Source organism: Seriola lalandi, unplaced genomic scaffold (assembly GCF_002814215.2).
Source record: "Seriola lalandi dorsalis isolate HSWRI2012SDOR001 ecotype SW California unplaced genomic scaffold, Sedor1 jcf7180002054481, whole genome shotgun sequence".
NCBI lineage: Eukaryota > Metazoa > Chordata > Actinopteri > Carangiformes > Carangidae > Seriola > Seriola lalandi.
Window position 1 is genome coordinate 173,804 of NW_019525034.1, and position 13,939 is coordinate 187,742.

Consider the following 13,939-nt stretch of genomic DNA (forward strand, 5'->3'; position numbering starts at 1 on the left):
TTACCTGCTGTGTTACCTGTACACCTGTGATTTACTGTAGTGTGAAACCCTTGGCAGGAATGTGTAGCGTGTCGCCCACGTGCTTGCTCACAGAAACATCACGATCACCACTAGTATTTATTTTCCTACACTCTGTACCCACAATGCTTTGGGTTTTCTTCATCATCACTGTATCACAGCAGCTGGATGTGCTTCTCTGCTGCTACAGAGCTGCTGAGTCTTCATGTAGACACATGAACATGAAGTCACACCTCTGTCTTTTATAGAGCCGGTGACTCTTTATTTCTATGGGACAGTAAATGAATCAGCGGTGACATTTCACAGTATCAGTGTGAATGTGTTGGGGTTTCTCAGCAGCTAATTTACACCTGTAACAATCAAATATTAAATGTTAATATCCCAATTGGACAAAACAGATCTTTTGGTTTCTGGATTTTCTTGAAACCTTGATTAATATTCAATATGCAATTCATTTATTATAAAAGACAAGTTTGTTGACAGTGAAATATGTGCTAATTAATGCCTTAATTAGGCTCATTAATGGCCTCATTAGTATAAGGGTTATGTGCAGTATGTTGGAAAAGTGATTTACATGGATAATGTCTTTAGTTACCAAGAAATGACTGTAACACACAACAAAGCACAAACAGCTGTCAATGCCAGCTCATGTGTTCTTCATGGAGAGTTTGAACTCTCGTTGAGAGGAAACAAACAGCAGAGAGCTGAAGCCTTTTACTGCCGTGACTCATATTCACATTCCAGAGGGATTCTTCTCAGGACGCTGAGAGAGGGGAAAGACCACAGGAGCAGTCGCAGCTTTGCCCACACATCTGGAGTTACATTCCAGGTTGTTTGAGTTTACAGTAGAGCAGACAAGCTGAGCTAAAGTGATGAAGGTGTTTTTGTTTTTTGTCTCATTTTCCCCTCGCTGCTCCTTTTTCCAGACTCTGTTCATCCATGTTGTCGTTCATTCCTCGGAGTGTTTGTGTTGTGGTTTGGCTCGATATGGAACTTTTTGGCATATGGAAATGATTTATAGACAATCCCTGGCAATTGATTTGTTTCGACATACCAACTGGTTAAACAAGCACGTCCGGGCTAAATATAGGCTCGGAGAAAATCTACAAGGATGCTTCATCTGTTTCTGCTCCTTCAGCTCAGTTTCAGAACCCTGAAGGAGATGAAGTAGAGTCCTGACACTGAGTCACTTTAACTGAGTAAAGCAGATAATGACATGTGACTGAGAGCACCAACAGCCTGGTAACACATGTGTGTATGTGTATGTGTACAGGGACCCTGGGGGGGGCATTGAGATGGCAGACTTCATCCGGCAGGAGACTCCTCCAGTGGACTGCAGTTCCAGGAACTCCTATATTGGGATGGAGTCGAACCAGCAGGTAAGCAGAGCACTGGTCTGCTGCATGCTGCATACCGCACTGGGCCCAATATAACATGACCCTGATTAGAAGACAACCCCCCCACACACACACACACACACACACACACACACACACACACACACACACACACATATACTTAAATATAAGTAGGTCAAACTAAAAATAACATTATTTAAAATAAAACACAGCAAACAGGCCAAACTATCATCATACCAGTGTTTCTAACTCCAGTCAGCAGAACCACAACCTACCAGTTCTTCAGTGTGTTAACTGAAGATAAACAGAGATAAACAGAGGGGGGGGTGAGACTGTTGACATTTATTTCATGCCATAATCATAACAGAATCTAATGTTCATCTGTCCATGTCCTGTTCACTGTCCACCAGCACAGCTCCTCTGAAGGACGTCCTTTAAGGGATTTTCCCTGTAAACAAACCAAAGTCATAATTTACATTCAGTTCCTCACCTGATGAACTGTTTCCACCTGAGGGCTCACAGATCAGAGACCTATCTCTTTCTTAACTGTCAGAGCCCAGTGTGGTTCACTCTTCTTCTTCTTTGTCTCTGTTGGTGCACAGTTGCATTTCTTGGAGCATTACTGCCTCCTTTGATATCTTTAATATAGCGCCGAAACGATCAGCCAATTAGTGATTAGTTGCTCAACAGAAGACTAATTGGCATCAGTGTAAATGATTGATTAATTATCAAGTCATTTATCAAAAGGATGGTTTTAAAAACTCCTCAGTGTCTGTGATTCAGGGCTGTATAGATAAACATACTACAGACATACTACAAATGAATGTGTTTGCTTTTGATAGAAGTTGTTTCTACATTTCACCTGTGAACTGTGTTTAATCTTCCCACAAACCAGCTTCATGTCCTGTGTTCTGACCGCTGTTAAACCGCCTCCCACTTCAGTGTCATGTGCTCTGAGTTCACTGTAACACATCTGATGTTATTATCATGTTATAACATGGACACAAGTAGCTGAGAAACCTGAGGATTACATGTCCACGTCCAAAATGATTTGACTAGTCTAACTGTTGGACTAGAGGAAGGAGCTGTGTGATGATCCTCCTGTCAGCAGATTCCTCCTGTAATATTCAAAGTTATTCTGCTGTTGTGATTCAGTGAGATATATTTAACCCCTGAATCCCCACAGGAGCTGCTTCTTTGTACTGAGTGTCCTTGAGTTGCTGATCAGCAGCTGTGAATGAGAGGGAGGGAAGCCAAAACTTTTTCTCTGTGACGACAGTGAAGAGGCACCGGCTGTTTGTCATAACACTTCTTCTTGATGTTGTGTATTTTAATGATCACACACCTTGTCAGTTTGATTTATGATCATTATGCTCCAGAAATCAGGTTTTGATAATAGACCAAGTTTAATCACTTTTCTTTTTATTCAACTTTCAGATTGCATCCACCCATGGAAGACCAACAGTTGCCAAAGGTAACCATGACTACCCACTGCCCGTCACGTTAACTAAAATCATGTGCCGTATCTGTAGCTCCATACATTTCAGAGTGAAAAGAACCATCACAGGCACATTAAACGTCTTCTCTGTGATGCATTCTCTATTTCTGGACTCACCACATCTCTGCCCATGATCGCCCCAGCTGCTCAGGAGATGTAGTCTGACTCAGCATTACCATGACCTCAGCAGTCACACTGAGACGAGGCAGCTTCAGACAGGCACTGCTGAGTGTGGAAAAAAGACTAACGCACTGTGAGATGAAGCATGGGAGTTATTCTCCACCAACTCCTGTTGGAAGAGGGAGAAAAAGACAATAAATGAAGTGTGGCTTTGTTTTAGTTCATCGTAGTGAAAGTGTCATCTGAATAATTCAGTCTGTCCAATGCCATTCTGATTAGCTGATGACAGGAAGTGGTTTGAAATAGGACGAGGGGCTCTGCTGGGCTTTAGCTTTTTAATCTTCTTCCTGTGGCGGGTTCCCTCGACTCAGACTGTCCACCAAAGACAGGAAGTCTGACAGCAGAGAGGAACCTGGAGGGTTTCCATCAGAGCGTCTGTTGAGAGCAGCTCACAGCTCCGTTCTGGTGGATCCGTGTCTCAGGAGTGGTGTTTCTTGAAGATGGCAGGAGTGTCTGTGTCTTTGTCCCCTGTAGACGACAGCCGTGTGTGTCCAGGGATGGACCTTGGAAATGGATTAATAATTGATTGAACGTGTCGTCTCTTAATTGCTTCCTATCTTTGCAGGAGACGTGGGGAAGACCTCAGACGACATCAGTTTGACTCTGGTTGAGAGCTGCAGTCATGACCACGGTAAAGATGCATGACATTCACGTAGAAGCAAAAAGCCTCAGTGTGAGAGACTGTTCTGCCCTCACTGTTTCATCTCCTGCTGTCCATGTAGATCTGCTGTCAGACGCCAAGATGTACTGCCTTGTTCCCAACGACTCCTTCGCCTCCCTGCAGCCGTCCACCTCCTTGTGTCCTTCAGAGCTGTCCCGGGAGCCTGCGGATCTCTGTACCTCTGCTGCTTATCACTTCAGCCTGTCTCACTCCTCCTGTGACACAGATGGGACCTCTCACGCCTCCATGCAATCTCAGACCTTTAGGAAAGAGCTGCGTTCTCGCGGCCTGCCTCGGACCTCCAGCTCAGCGGGTTCTGCTTTCCCTGACCCGTGTCTACCAGACTTTGCTCTGTACCCACCGCCCAGAAGAGGCGGCCTCGACCCCGTGTGTGAGCTGGAGACCGCCAGACCACACAGGCCGGGGGTGTGTGACAGGGAGGGGGCTGAGCGGCTGTACCAGCAGGACCCAGCTGTGCCATCCACATCTGGAATAGAGTGTTACAGACACAAGGAACAGCGCAGAGTCGCTCGCTCCGCCTCCAGAGAGGCAGGAGAAGGTAGCTCAGGACTCTACCAGGTGGAGGTGGGTGGTGCTGGGAAAAGCTCTGGTGGAGGAGGAAAGTCCCAGGGAGGGGAGCGCAGTGCTGACAGCCTGAGGAGCCTGAGTACTCGCAGTAGTGGCTCCACTGAGAGCTACTGCAGCGGGACAGACCGGGACACCAACAGCACGGTGAGCAGCTTCCACAGCGAGCAGACCAGCTCCACACATGTGGAGAGCCTGCTGTCGCTGTCAGGGGACGAGCGTGTTCGGAACAGGGGCGACGCCACGCCTGCTCCTGCAGACGGCAGAACTACGAGCCTCGGCAGCGTCAGCTCTCGAGGTCTCGGCAACCTTCCCTCCAGGGAGGCCAATAAAAACCCTCACGCCAACGAGCTGACCGCTAAACAAGCTGCTGACTCTCCGTCCTCTGCAACCCAAGAACTGCTTGAAGAGCCTGGGATCAGGACCAGCGCTGACGGCTCCACAGATGTACCCGCCACGGAGCAGGAGCAGGGCAAAGTCGACGCTCAATCACAGTCAGCCAACATTGTTCAGAGAACTTCCTCCCTGTCGACCGGGCGCAGTGGACGAAGGCGGACGGGCAAGAAAAGGGCGAGCAGCTTTGACGCCAGCCGTCACCGGGACTATATGTCTCTACGCGGCACGGCCAAGCCTTGTAGTGCTGTGTTCACTGGGGGGGGGGGGGAGGACTCCAGTGATCAGAGTGAACTAAGCTGTGCCTCCAGTCTCCACTCCACCCACCACCTGAGCACAGACAGCTCATCTAGCACCACCTCTCGCTCCTGCCACTCACCAGAGGGCCGCTACCGGGCCCTGAAGGCCAAGCACACTGCAGCCCCCCCCCCCTCCTCCACAGTAAAAGCTGTGGCAGGATCTGAGGCAGGAGTTCGATCCGGAGGGAGGCGCCGCAACTCCCGCCGCACCCCCAGCACAGGCAGTGCCAAAACACATGCAAGAGTGTTGAGTTTGGACAGTGGTACGGCCGCCTGCCTTAACGACCCCGGCCGGCTTGGAGCTCCGGCCGGGCCTCGGCCCCTCACCACCTCCAAGTCGGACCTGGAAGCCAAAGAAGGGGAAGTCCTAGATGCGGCGTCCCTGCTGGGTCGGGCCTCCCAGCTGGAGTCGGTTACCCGCTCCAGAAACAGTCTGCCCAACCAGGCGGCCTTCACCGAGCCTCAGGACGCCACTGCTGCTTCGCTGCGGGGTGCGTACCATACACAGCGCTCACACACTGAACATAGCCTGTCCCCACGTAAAGCTACTGTCAATTATGCACAGCACTGTGTTACACTGATATGGTCCCTGACAGAAACAGGCTCCGTCATGAGGCTGGGTTTCATATTTATTGATTATTTTATATTTAAGCAATAACTGAAGGATTGTGTGTGTGTGTGTGTGTGTGTGTGTGTGTGTGTGTGTGTGTGTGTGTGTGGTGCTGACCCAGGCCTAGTGTTCCCTGTGTAGCTCACTGTTAGCATCAGCATGATGGCACAGTGTGTGCTTTGTGCTGAGCTTAGACAAACAGCAGCTCTCTTATTAGTGTCACACACTCTGAGTCTAATAGACATCCCCTCCCCCACAGTCTCAGACTTACAGGCTGATTTAATTTTCACCAGGTTCTTGTTCTTTGGCTTCTGTGTGTTGGGACCATGCTTAATGATGCTGGTTCTCAGTGTGTCTTTATGGAGTGAACCATTCCTGGAATATACATTAGAGGCAGATGTGTGGACATGTCAGCTGTTGTACACTAACGTCTCATGATTAGTCATTTCTTCTCTTGGATCCCTGCTCTCTTTGTTGATTTTATCTATTCATGTTTTTATGAAGTCCAGTCTGAGCTACGTCACACTGACATTAACATCTAGCACAGATGACGCTGTTGGTGAAAATGTTTCTTGACTTGAAGTTGTTGGTGGGAATGTTAGTTGGAAATGTTTGTTGTGCTGAAGAGTTCATCAGCACATTCCTTCTCATACAAAATACAACTGATACGTTCACCCTTGTCTAATTTAGGGTTTAAGGGTTTGTCACTTCAGTCTCACAGCTAGCTAATGCTAGCTAAATGTAGCTAGAGTTACCTAGCTTTAGCTACAGCCTTCTGTTAAACCACAGGTTTAATGGCAAGAATGAAATGAGACGTAAACACACGGCGTCTCTCCAGCAGACATGTTTGTGACAGTGATGTTATTATGATGAATGCTAACACGTGGTGTGACAGAGAGAGTCTGCCTCAGTTACAGAGGAGATAGTGACAGGTATTTTTACATGGTGTCTCTCATCTTCATCAGTCTGAAGCTGAAGCAGCAGTTTGTCATTGTTGTTGCTTTGTTTTTGAAATGTAGCTGAACCCCAGTTTAACATGTGGAAACATCACGGCCCAGTGGTGTCCACATACAGCTCCAAACACAGGAACCATCCAGTCTGACTGGCCAATCATGTCTCTCACCATAACAGCCCCGGGGAGCGAGGAGACGGTCGTATTTCGGCGTGAGCGTAGCACGTTTCGTCGGCAGGCAGTGCGGCGGCGACACAACGCAGGGAGTAACCCCACCCCACCCACCTCTCTCATTGGATCTCCTCTCAGGTACGGCGTGCATGGAGCAGGGAGTCATGTCTGTCGTTGTGTTGCCTGGTATGAGCATGTTACCAGGAGCAACATCAGCGTCTTCTGCTGTGCATGACATCATCTATCAGTGGACGGGTGTCTCCACTCTGCATGTGATGTCTTTGGTCCTCCCTCTCTGGAGACCTCCCTCTGTTCATCCTGTTATCAAACATCTAATCTCTTAAATTCCACATTTGATGGTGGATCACAGAACGGAGTCCTCACAAGCCGACTGATCCACGTCGCGTCTCCTCTCAGAGCTGAGCGTGGTTTGTTTGCAGACGTCCCGCTGTCTCTCATGACTGAGCGACCTTACTAAGGAGAGAGATGAAGATGATATTGATCTTTTTCAAAATCAAAGTCCACACGGGCGCTGACTGTTTTAGTAGTTCTGAACTGACAGTCTCTCGCTGCTCTTCAGTTCAACACTGGAACTCACAGGAAAAGTTACTTATAGATTTCCACTAGTTTTTCTTTTAACAAACATTTTCACATTATAATGATGATGGACCTTTTCTCCAGTCAGTCTAATGTTGTGTAAAGCCTCATTACAGCAGTTCTGTGTGATATGAAACTGGGCGTGTCTCCAACTCCCTCACTTTATGGCCCTGTTCAGACCTGGTATTAACCTCTGTCTCAGGTGATCTTACCACCAGCGGTCAGCTGTAAGTTCAGGTGTGAACACACCGGAGACACACCGAGGACTACTCTGATATCCGATCGCTCAGACCACACTGACAACAGACCCTTCTGTCTGATTGGCAAAAAACCACAACACATACCTGTTTATTTGCATATCAGGCAGGAAGTGAGATCTGACCACAAGTGGTCACATGAGACACATTTTAAATCCAGGCGTGAACTGACGAACTCAGAGCTGATCACTGATTGGATCACTGAAGACACATGTTAATAGCAGGTCTGAACAGGTCCAAAGTCAGCTCTAAGTTTAAGAACCAAAGTCCTCCTGAGACAGAGCTGTGTTTGAACCTTTGTTGACCTGACAGGAGTTTTACAGACACCATGCTAGAACTGTGTGTGTCCCTCCCTTCCATCTTAAAACCCACAGTCTCACTGTAAATAACATACATCTCGCTGTTGATGTCCCACTGGTCTTATGCTGTGGATGTGCGTCTGTAGAACTCACAGGTTCCAGGAGCTCTTCACCTCCAGCCAAGGCTCTGTGTTTCACAGTCACATTTCCAAATGCTGAGCCTTGAAAATGTTGATCGAGGAAAGCGAAGGTGCAGCGTGCCAGGGGTCAATAAAGTTTCAAAATGCAAAGTCGTTCCCTCTTGCACCGATCTCTCCACCCTGTCCCTTCACTCCTCATACTTTTTGACCTTCTCAGTGGCACTGGATGCCTTTTGCTTCGTCACGTAGTTTTCAGTGTTATGACTTCTTAAAACAAACTCCATACAATATTTATGAAGAGGAGTGGATCTTTGTAACTGTAGTCCCCTGAATTCATCAGTGACTCTCACTCTGCTAGATTTTCCTTTGAACACGTTCTGATCAAAACTATGAAGACTCACTTTATATTTGCTTCATAGCTTTTTGAAGTGTTTCTTAAACAAAGACTAAAAGACTAGACCCAAATGCTGAAAAACTGAAGCCCAGTTTTTTAAATTCTTCAAATCTGTTGTGAAAACAAACCTTTACTGATGTGACTGAATTGTTTTGATGCTTGAAATGGTTCATCCATGTCTCAGGTTCATAAAAATAGTGCAGTATGTGAGTAAAATAGTAATTAGATATATAAAAATGCCAAAAATAATTTTTTTAACACCATAGAGTTGGAGTGTTTAACCAGATTTTAGAGGCTTTCTAGCTCTAGCCACGTAAGATCTTGCAAGATTACAAAACGGAAAGTGGAGCGTCTGCACATTCTAACATGTAAACCACATTTCTACGCTGTGTCATCACAAAGATATTAATATAAACATCCGTCGACCTCAGAGGGTTAACATTTCACCTTCAGGCTCTCCTCCATGTCTGGTGCCGTCATGGAGGTCTCACTCTGCAGCGCGGAAACTACATGACAAACAAAGTGATAGAAATGGTGATGATGTGTTGTAGGTACATTTTAGTCTCTAGCCTCCACTACGTGTGCAGTTCATGTGTGTTAAATTAAAGAGTTCAGGAATTACAATGAGAGGACACTAAAGTCACTCCAGGCATTTTTGCTGCTGACCTCCACTGTGACATCACGTCACCTGAAATCCCTCTACTGTGAAAACACCTGTGTCATCCCCCTCCCCTGTGATGATGATGTATATAAGCAGTATCCCCCCCTCTCATATCCTCCCCTTCTCCCTTCTCCCCCAACAGTCTTCAGGAGGCTCTCAGCCAGGCCTCCCAGCCTTCTACTTCCCAGGTGAAAAGTCAGCCATCCAGAACCCCGTCCCAGGTGACAGTGCTGAGCGCGAGCGCCTCCCTGCTGGCCAGGAATGGAAGCACACACCTGGAGGGTTCTCAGGACAAGGCCTCAACCGTGGGTGCCACCAGCTTACAGGACGACTTCGGTAGGGAGTGCACTGATAGCGGAGGTGTTAAGATGGAGGAGTTTCTCATGGAGGAGTATGTGGCAGGAGATCATGTGTCTCATCACATGACTGTTCATGGTTGTTCTGGTTTGATAGACTTTGGTTAGAAAGTTGCTGCAGTGGCTTTGATGGTTTGGAATTGCTCGAGCACCATTATCCTTTTACCTGAGTCTGTAGCCAACACCTGACCTCACCTGGACGGAGATGTTACCTTTGGTCACGGCGCTCACACCAGAGTCACTGTTGACACATGAACATGTTCAGCTGATGTCTCTAGGGCGTGAATGTGAAAACATACAGGTGACATCTGGATCATTACTCATAATCTGAGCTGATCAGATTGTTGTTGTGAGACTGTCTGAGTGTTCCTGTGATTGTAATCACAGTGTTAATGATTCTGATTCCTGGACAGCGACTCCAACGTCCATGTGATTAGAGAAGCATCTTAAGAGAATATTTTCCTGTAGTTCTGTGAAGATTTCCTCGTAGGAGATGAATTTCACAGTGGGTCATGCCTTATCAAATATCCTTAAATAAAACAAAGTGCTCTCCCAAATTCCTGAACGTCTGTTTTTGTTGCACAAACCTCCCTAGCAACCAAAATAAGGGAATAAACCTTCAATTCTTGATCTGACAAACAAGAGGAATATCTGAGAGACGCCTTGGACACGTTTTCTGTCCGTTTCTTCTTGCCATATTTGTTACATCACACTGGGCAATGTTTTTGGGTCATAGTTGGCTAAGCAGCTTACCTTCTCTCTGTGTATTTCTACATCAAGTAACAGTTAGTTAGTTAGTTAGAGTTTTACCTTTTATCTCTGATTTTCCATCACGTATTCAAAACACAAACAACATAAGGAGTTTGGCTTGCAATCAAGGTTACATTAACCTGAACAGGAATGTGTTGCCATAGTTTTAGAAATGTATTAATATATTTCTCTCTCTCTCTCTCTCTCTGTCTCTCTCTGTCTCTCTGTCTCTCTCTCTCTCCCTTCTCTCTCTCTCTCTCTCTCTCTCTCTCTCTGTTGGATCTGTGACACTGAAATAAACTTTTCTATCCAGGTTTTTTCTCTTGCTTTAGTTGTTGAGCTTCATTTATAGTGGCCCTGAAGCTCAACACACTGCAGCTTATGAAAACACATGCACAGACACACACATGTTCATCAGTTTCAGTTTGTTAAGTTGCAGTGCGTTGAGCTTCAGGGCCACCGTACTCATGGCTACAACCTTCATATCATCATATCATATTATCATCATACTGCATCAGGATAAAGTGGAATAAATCTGCACAGAACCAACAGAAATACAATGACCACGACCTAACCTAACCTTTCTTCATCAATAATCCCACTAGCTCAGGTGAACACAGAGTAAAAGGTAAACAGGAGTGACTATACTTCTCTCTCTTGTTTTGTAGGAAAGCTCACTCCCTCCTTATACGAGGCCGGTGGATGTGACATGTCGCTGGTCAATTTTGAACCTGCAACCAGACGAGCCTCCAACAACGTGTGGTGAGTGTCGAAGTGATCGTTCATCTGATTTTACTGCCACCTTAAACTGACAGATCAAAACAATTTATCAGTGATGTGTCCTTAGGTTTTAAATGTGGTCTATAAACAAATTGACTTAAATTGAAAAGGTGCATTAAATGTCTTCATCTGCTTTGATTGTCTTTTGTCCAGTTCTTGATCTTTTTCTGGAGCCAGTTCTCCACTGGCTCCACTGGTGTGTGACATGGCTTTTTACAGACTAACCATACAGTACAAAAGCAAAGGAAAGAGCCTATTGGCTGTTTATTTTGAGGTCACCAGGAAATGAATCATGATTTATTACAGTAAGTGCAGCAGATGCTTTTCTCTCATCAGTGTTCTCATTTTGTCTAATGCCCTGCAGGGACACCGACTCCCACCTCTCCAGTTCTACCTCAGTTCGCTTCTATCCTCATGACCTGGTGAGTACCCGACGTGTGTGTGTGTGTGTGTGTGTGTGTGTGTGTGTGTGTGTGTGTGTGTGTGTGTGTGAGACACAAAGAAACAGGACATACAGAGACAAAGAAACACATTGTCTCTTCTATTCTGCATATTTCTGCACAGTGATTTTATTTGGTCAGTTTGAAGAGTCGTCTCGTGTTGGCTCTTCCTCTCGTCTCTGTTCTCGATGCCTCAGACAAAGAACAAATCATATTTCACCGATTTTAAAATCACTCCAGTGGCCACCAATTTGCTCCTGACCTAATTTTGAAATGCATTGAATTTAAAACCCTTTACAGCCATGCACATATGTCCGTATCGGATAAAATAGTTGATTTTTCTTTGATCATCTGGTTCTGGCTTAACCAAGACAATGCGGCGGGGGGGGGGGGGGGGGGGGGTCTCTGTGTAGCAGCTAAAATCAAATGTTATTTAAAGGAAACATTTTATGCTTATACTTTCGTTTGTGTCACTCTAACTGCTCCAACTGTTTTTGTATCGCTCTGTTTTTGTTCCTCTGTGCCAGCGACCGTCAGAGCTGCAGCCATTTTGTTTTCCGGTTGTCTGTGCGTCTCATTCTCGTGGACACAATATCTCAAAAACGCCTTGACGGAACTTCTTCAAATTTGGCACAAACATTCACTAGGACTCAAGAATGAACTGATTAGATTTTTGGGGGTCAAGGACAGGGTGATCTCTTACATCACAGTTTTGGCAGTGTGAACACAATATCTCTGTAACGCCTTGAAGGAAAATTTGGTCCAAACATTCACTTGGACCCAAGGAAAAACCTGATTCGATTTTGGTGGCTAAAGGTCAAAGGTCAAGGTCAGTGTGACCTCAGAAAACACACAGATGGTTAATATTTTCTGTGACTCTGGATTAGTGGAGGAGGTGGTTCCAGTCCTTTCCCTGGTTCAACGTTAATGTGTTTCCATGTGTGATGATTGACATTGGTCAGACTGCAGTATGAATGAGTTTGACTGACTGTGAGACAGATCTCCCTCCCTCAGATCCGTCTGAACCGTCTGCTGACGATGGACCCAGAGCTGCTGGAGCAGCAGGACGGAGACCTGAGCCCAGAGCTCCAGGACGCTCCGCTGGCCCAAGAGGATCCTGTCGCCACGTCTGCTGCCGGCAAAGCCAGGCAGTACTACCGCTTGTGGCTCCTCCCTTACCTGTGGGTGGGCCTGCATTTTGACCGGCTCACACTGCTGGCACTGTTTGACAGGTAAGGCTGCTCAGCCATCATCATCATCATCATCATCTGATCTCAACAAATCTTCACAAAACACCAAGTAACATTAAGCGATGGTGCCTCAATGTAGCACTGGTCTCAGTTTGTCGTACGATGATTGTGTTTGGCACAGTGAATACACCTGCTACAGATTCCTCTGTGTGTTTACTCCTGTGTGTGGTACCTGTGTCAACAGGTGATACAGGACATATTATAACTTAAACTAATTCTAATGTAATTAGCTAGTTGCAACACAACTTTGACTTACATTTAGTCTTGTTTGGTTAAATATTAATAATATAATGATCATAATAAACTTTATTTATACTCTTCAAAGCTATGTTCCAATGTGCTTTACATGGATGCAGCAAACAAAATTAGACAATTCTAAATAATAGGAAGATCAAATGGAATAAAATATCAAACAAAAACATAAGATAAAAAGTGTTTTTTGTAAAGTGATATAAAAGATGTCTCTGATGAGACCCTTCTTTCTCTGCCCAGTTTATTTTAGACTAATAACACAGGTGTATCTACTGATTAAAATTCTGCCCTGCATAGCATTAACCATTTCTTTAATCAGGTCAGTCCTGCTGAAATCAAGGACTGCAGCACAGTAACAGACCCATAAACAGAAGTATGAGACAACACACACCTGGAGCAATGAATTTCTAAAAGATGAACAAATGTCAACATTTCCCTGCAGGTGTTCAGTGTGCAGGTGGATGGGATAATGTGGGCGTGTTGAAAACATTTAGGTTAAGATTTAACAGACATCACTCCTGCATTAACTCTTTTTAATTGTTGGATATTATCTGTGTGTATTTGAAACTTACAAGCACAAACTAGTGTTTTGGAGAAGCTCTTTTTTCTATATCTAATGTTTAGGCAGCCAGTGAAATGCTGATGTGACCAATGAGTTTTCATCAGAGCTAATCTCCTGCTTTGTCCTCGGCCCCTTTTAAATTATTTTATTATGAATGATCTTTTTAGAAGTTATGACGTCCTCTTTCTGTTACACTACCTGTAGCTGCAGTTCATACATGACGCAGTGTGGCTCCACCTTAGCCAGCGTCACCTGGTGTCCATGAACATTAGTAACTAACAGGGGAAATGTTGCTGTCAACTTTCATTCTGATCAAGCTGTTCAGTCAGTCAGTGATCAGTCAGTCAGTCAGTCAGTTAGTGATCAGTGATCAGTCAGTCAGTCAGTCAGTTAGTCAGTGATCAGTCAGTCAGTCAGTCAGTGATCAGTCAGTCAGTCAGTCAGTGATCAGTCAGTCAGTCAGTCAGTGATCAGTC

The 13,939-nt window shown here is 45.6% G+C and overlaps 1 protein-coding gene across 4 annotated transcripts in view; it reads left to right on the plus strand.

The window, feature by feature from the left end:
* The window catches only part of pcnx1 (pecanex 1), a 33,418-nt gene that overhangs the window by 2,972 nt on the left and 16,507 nt on the right, over positions 1-13,939 (plus strand). Inside the window, exons 3-11 of one of the 4 annotated variants that reach the window (XM_023412479.2) lie at positions 1,292-1,397; positions 2,814-2,850; positions 3,620-3,685; positions 3,777-5,483; positions 6,734-6,863; positions 9,216-9,409; positions 10,848-10,941; positions 11,324-11,381; positions 12,399-12,631. In XM_023412479.2, coding sequence (XP_023268247.1) covers positions 1,292-1,397; positions 2,814-2,850; positions 3,620-3,685; positions 3,777-5,483; positions 6,734-6,863; positions 9,216-9,409; positions 10,848-10,941; positions 11,324-11,381; positions 12,399-12,631 — 2,625 coding nt within the window. The remainder of the gene's footprint in view (positions 1-1,291; positions 1,398-2,813; positions 2,851-3,619; positions 3,686-3,776; positions 5,484-6,733; positions 6,864-9,215; positions 9,410-10,847; positions 10,942-11,323; positions 11,382-12,398; positions 12,632-13,939) is intronic. The other 3 variants (XM_023412480.2, XM_087175662.1, XM_087175663.1) reach the window with 3 other exon arrangements.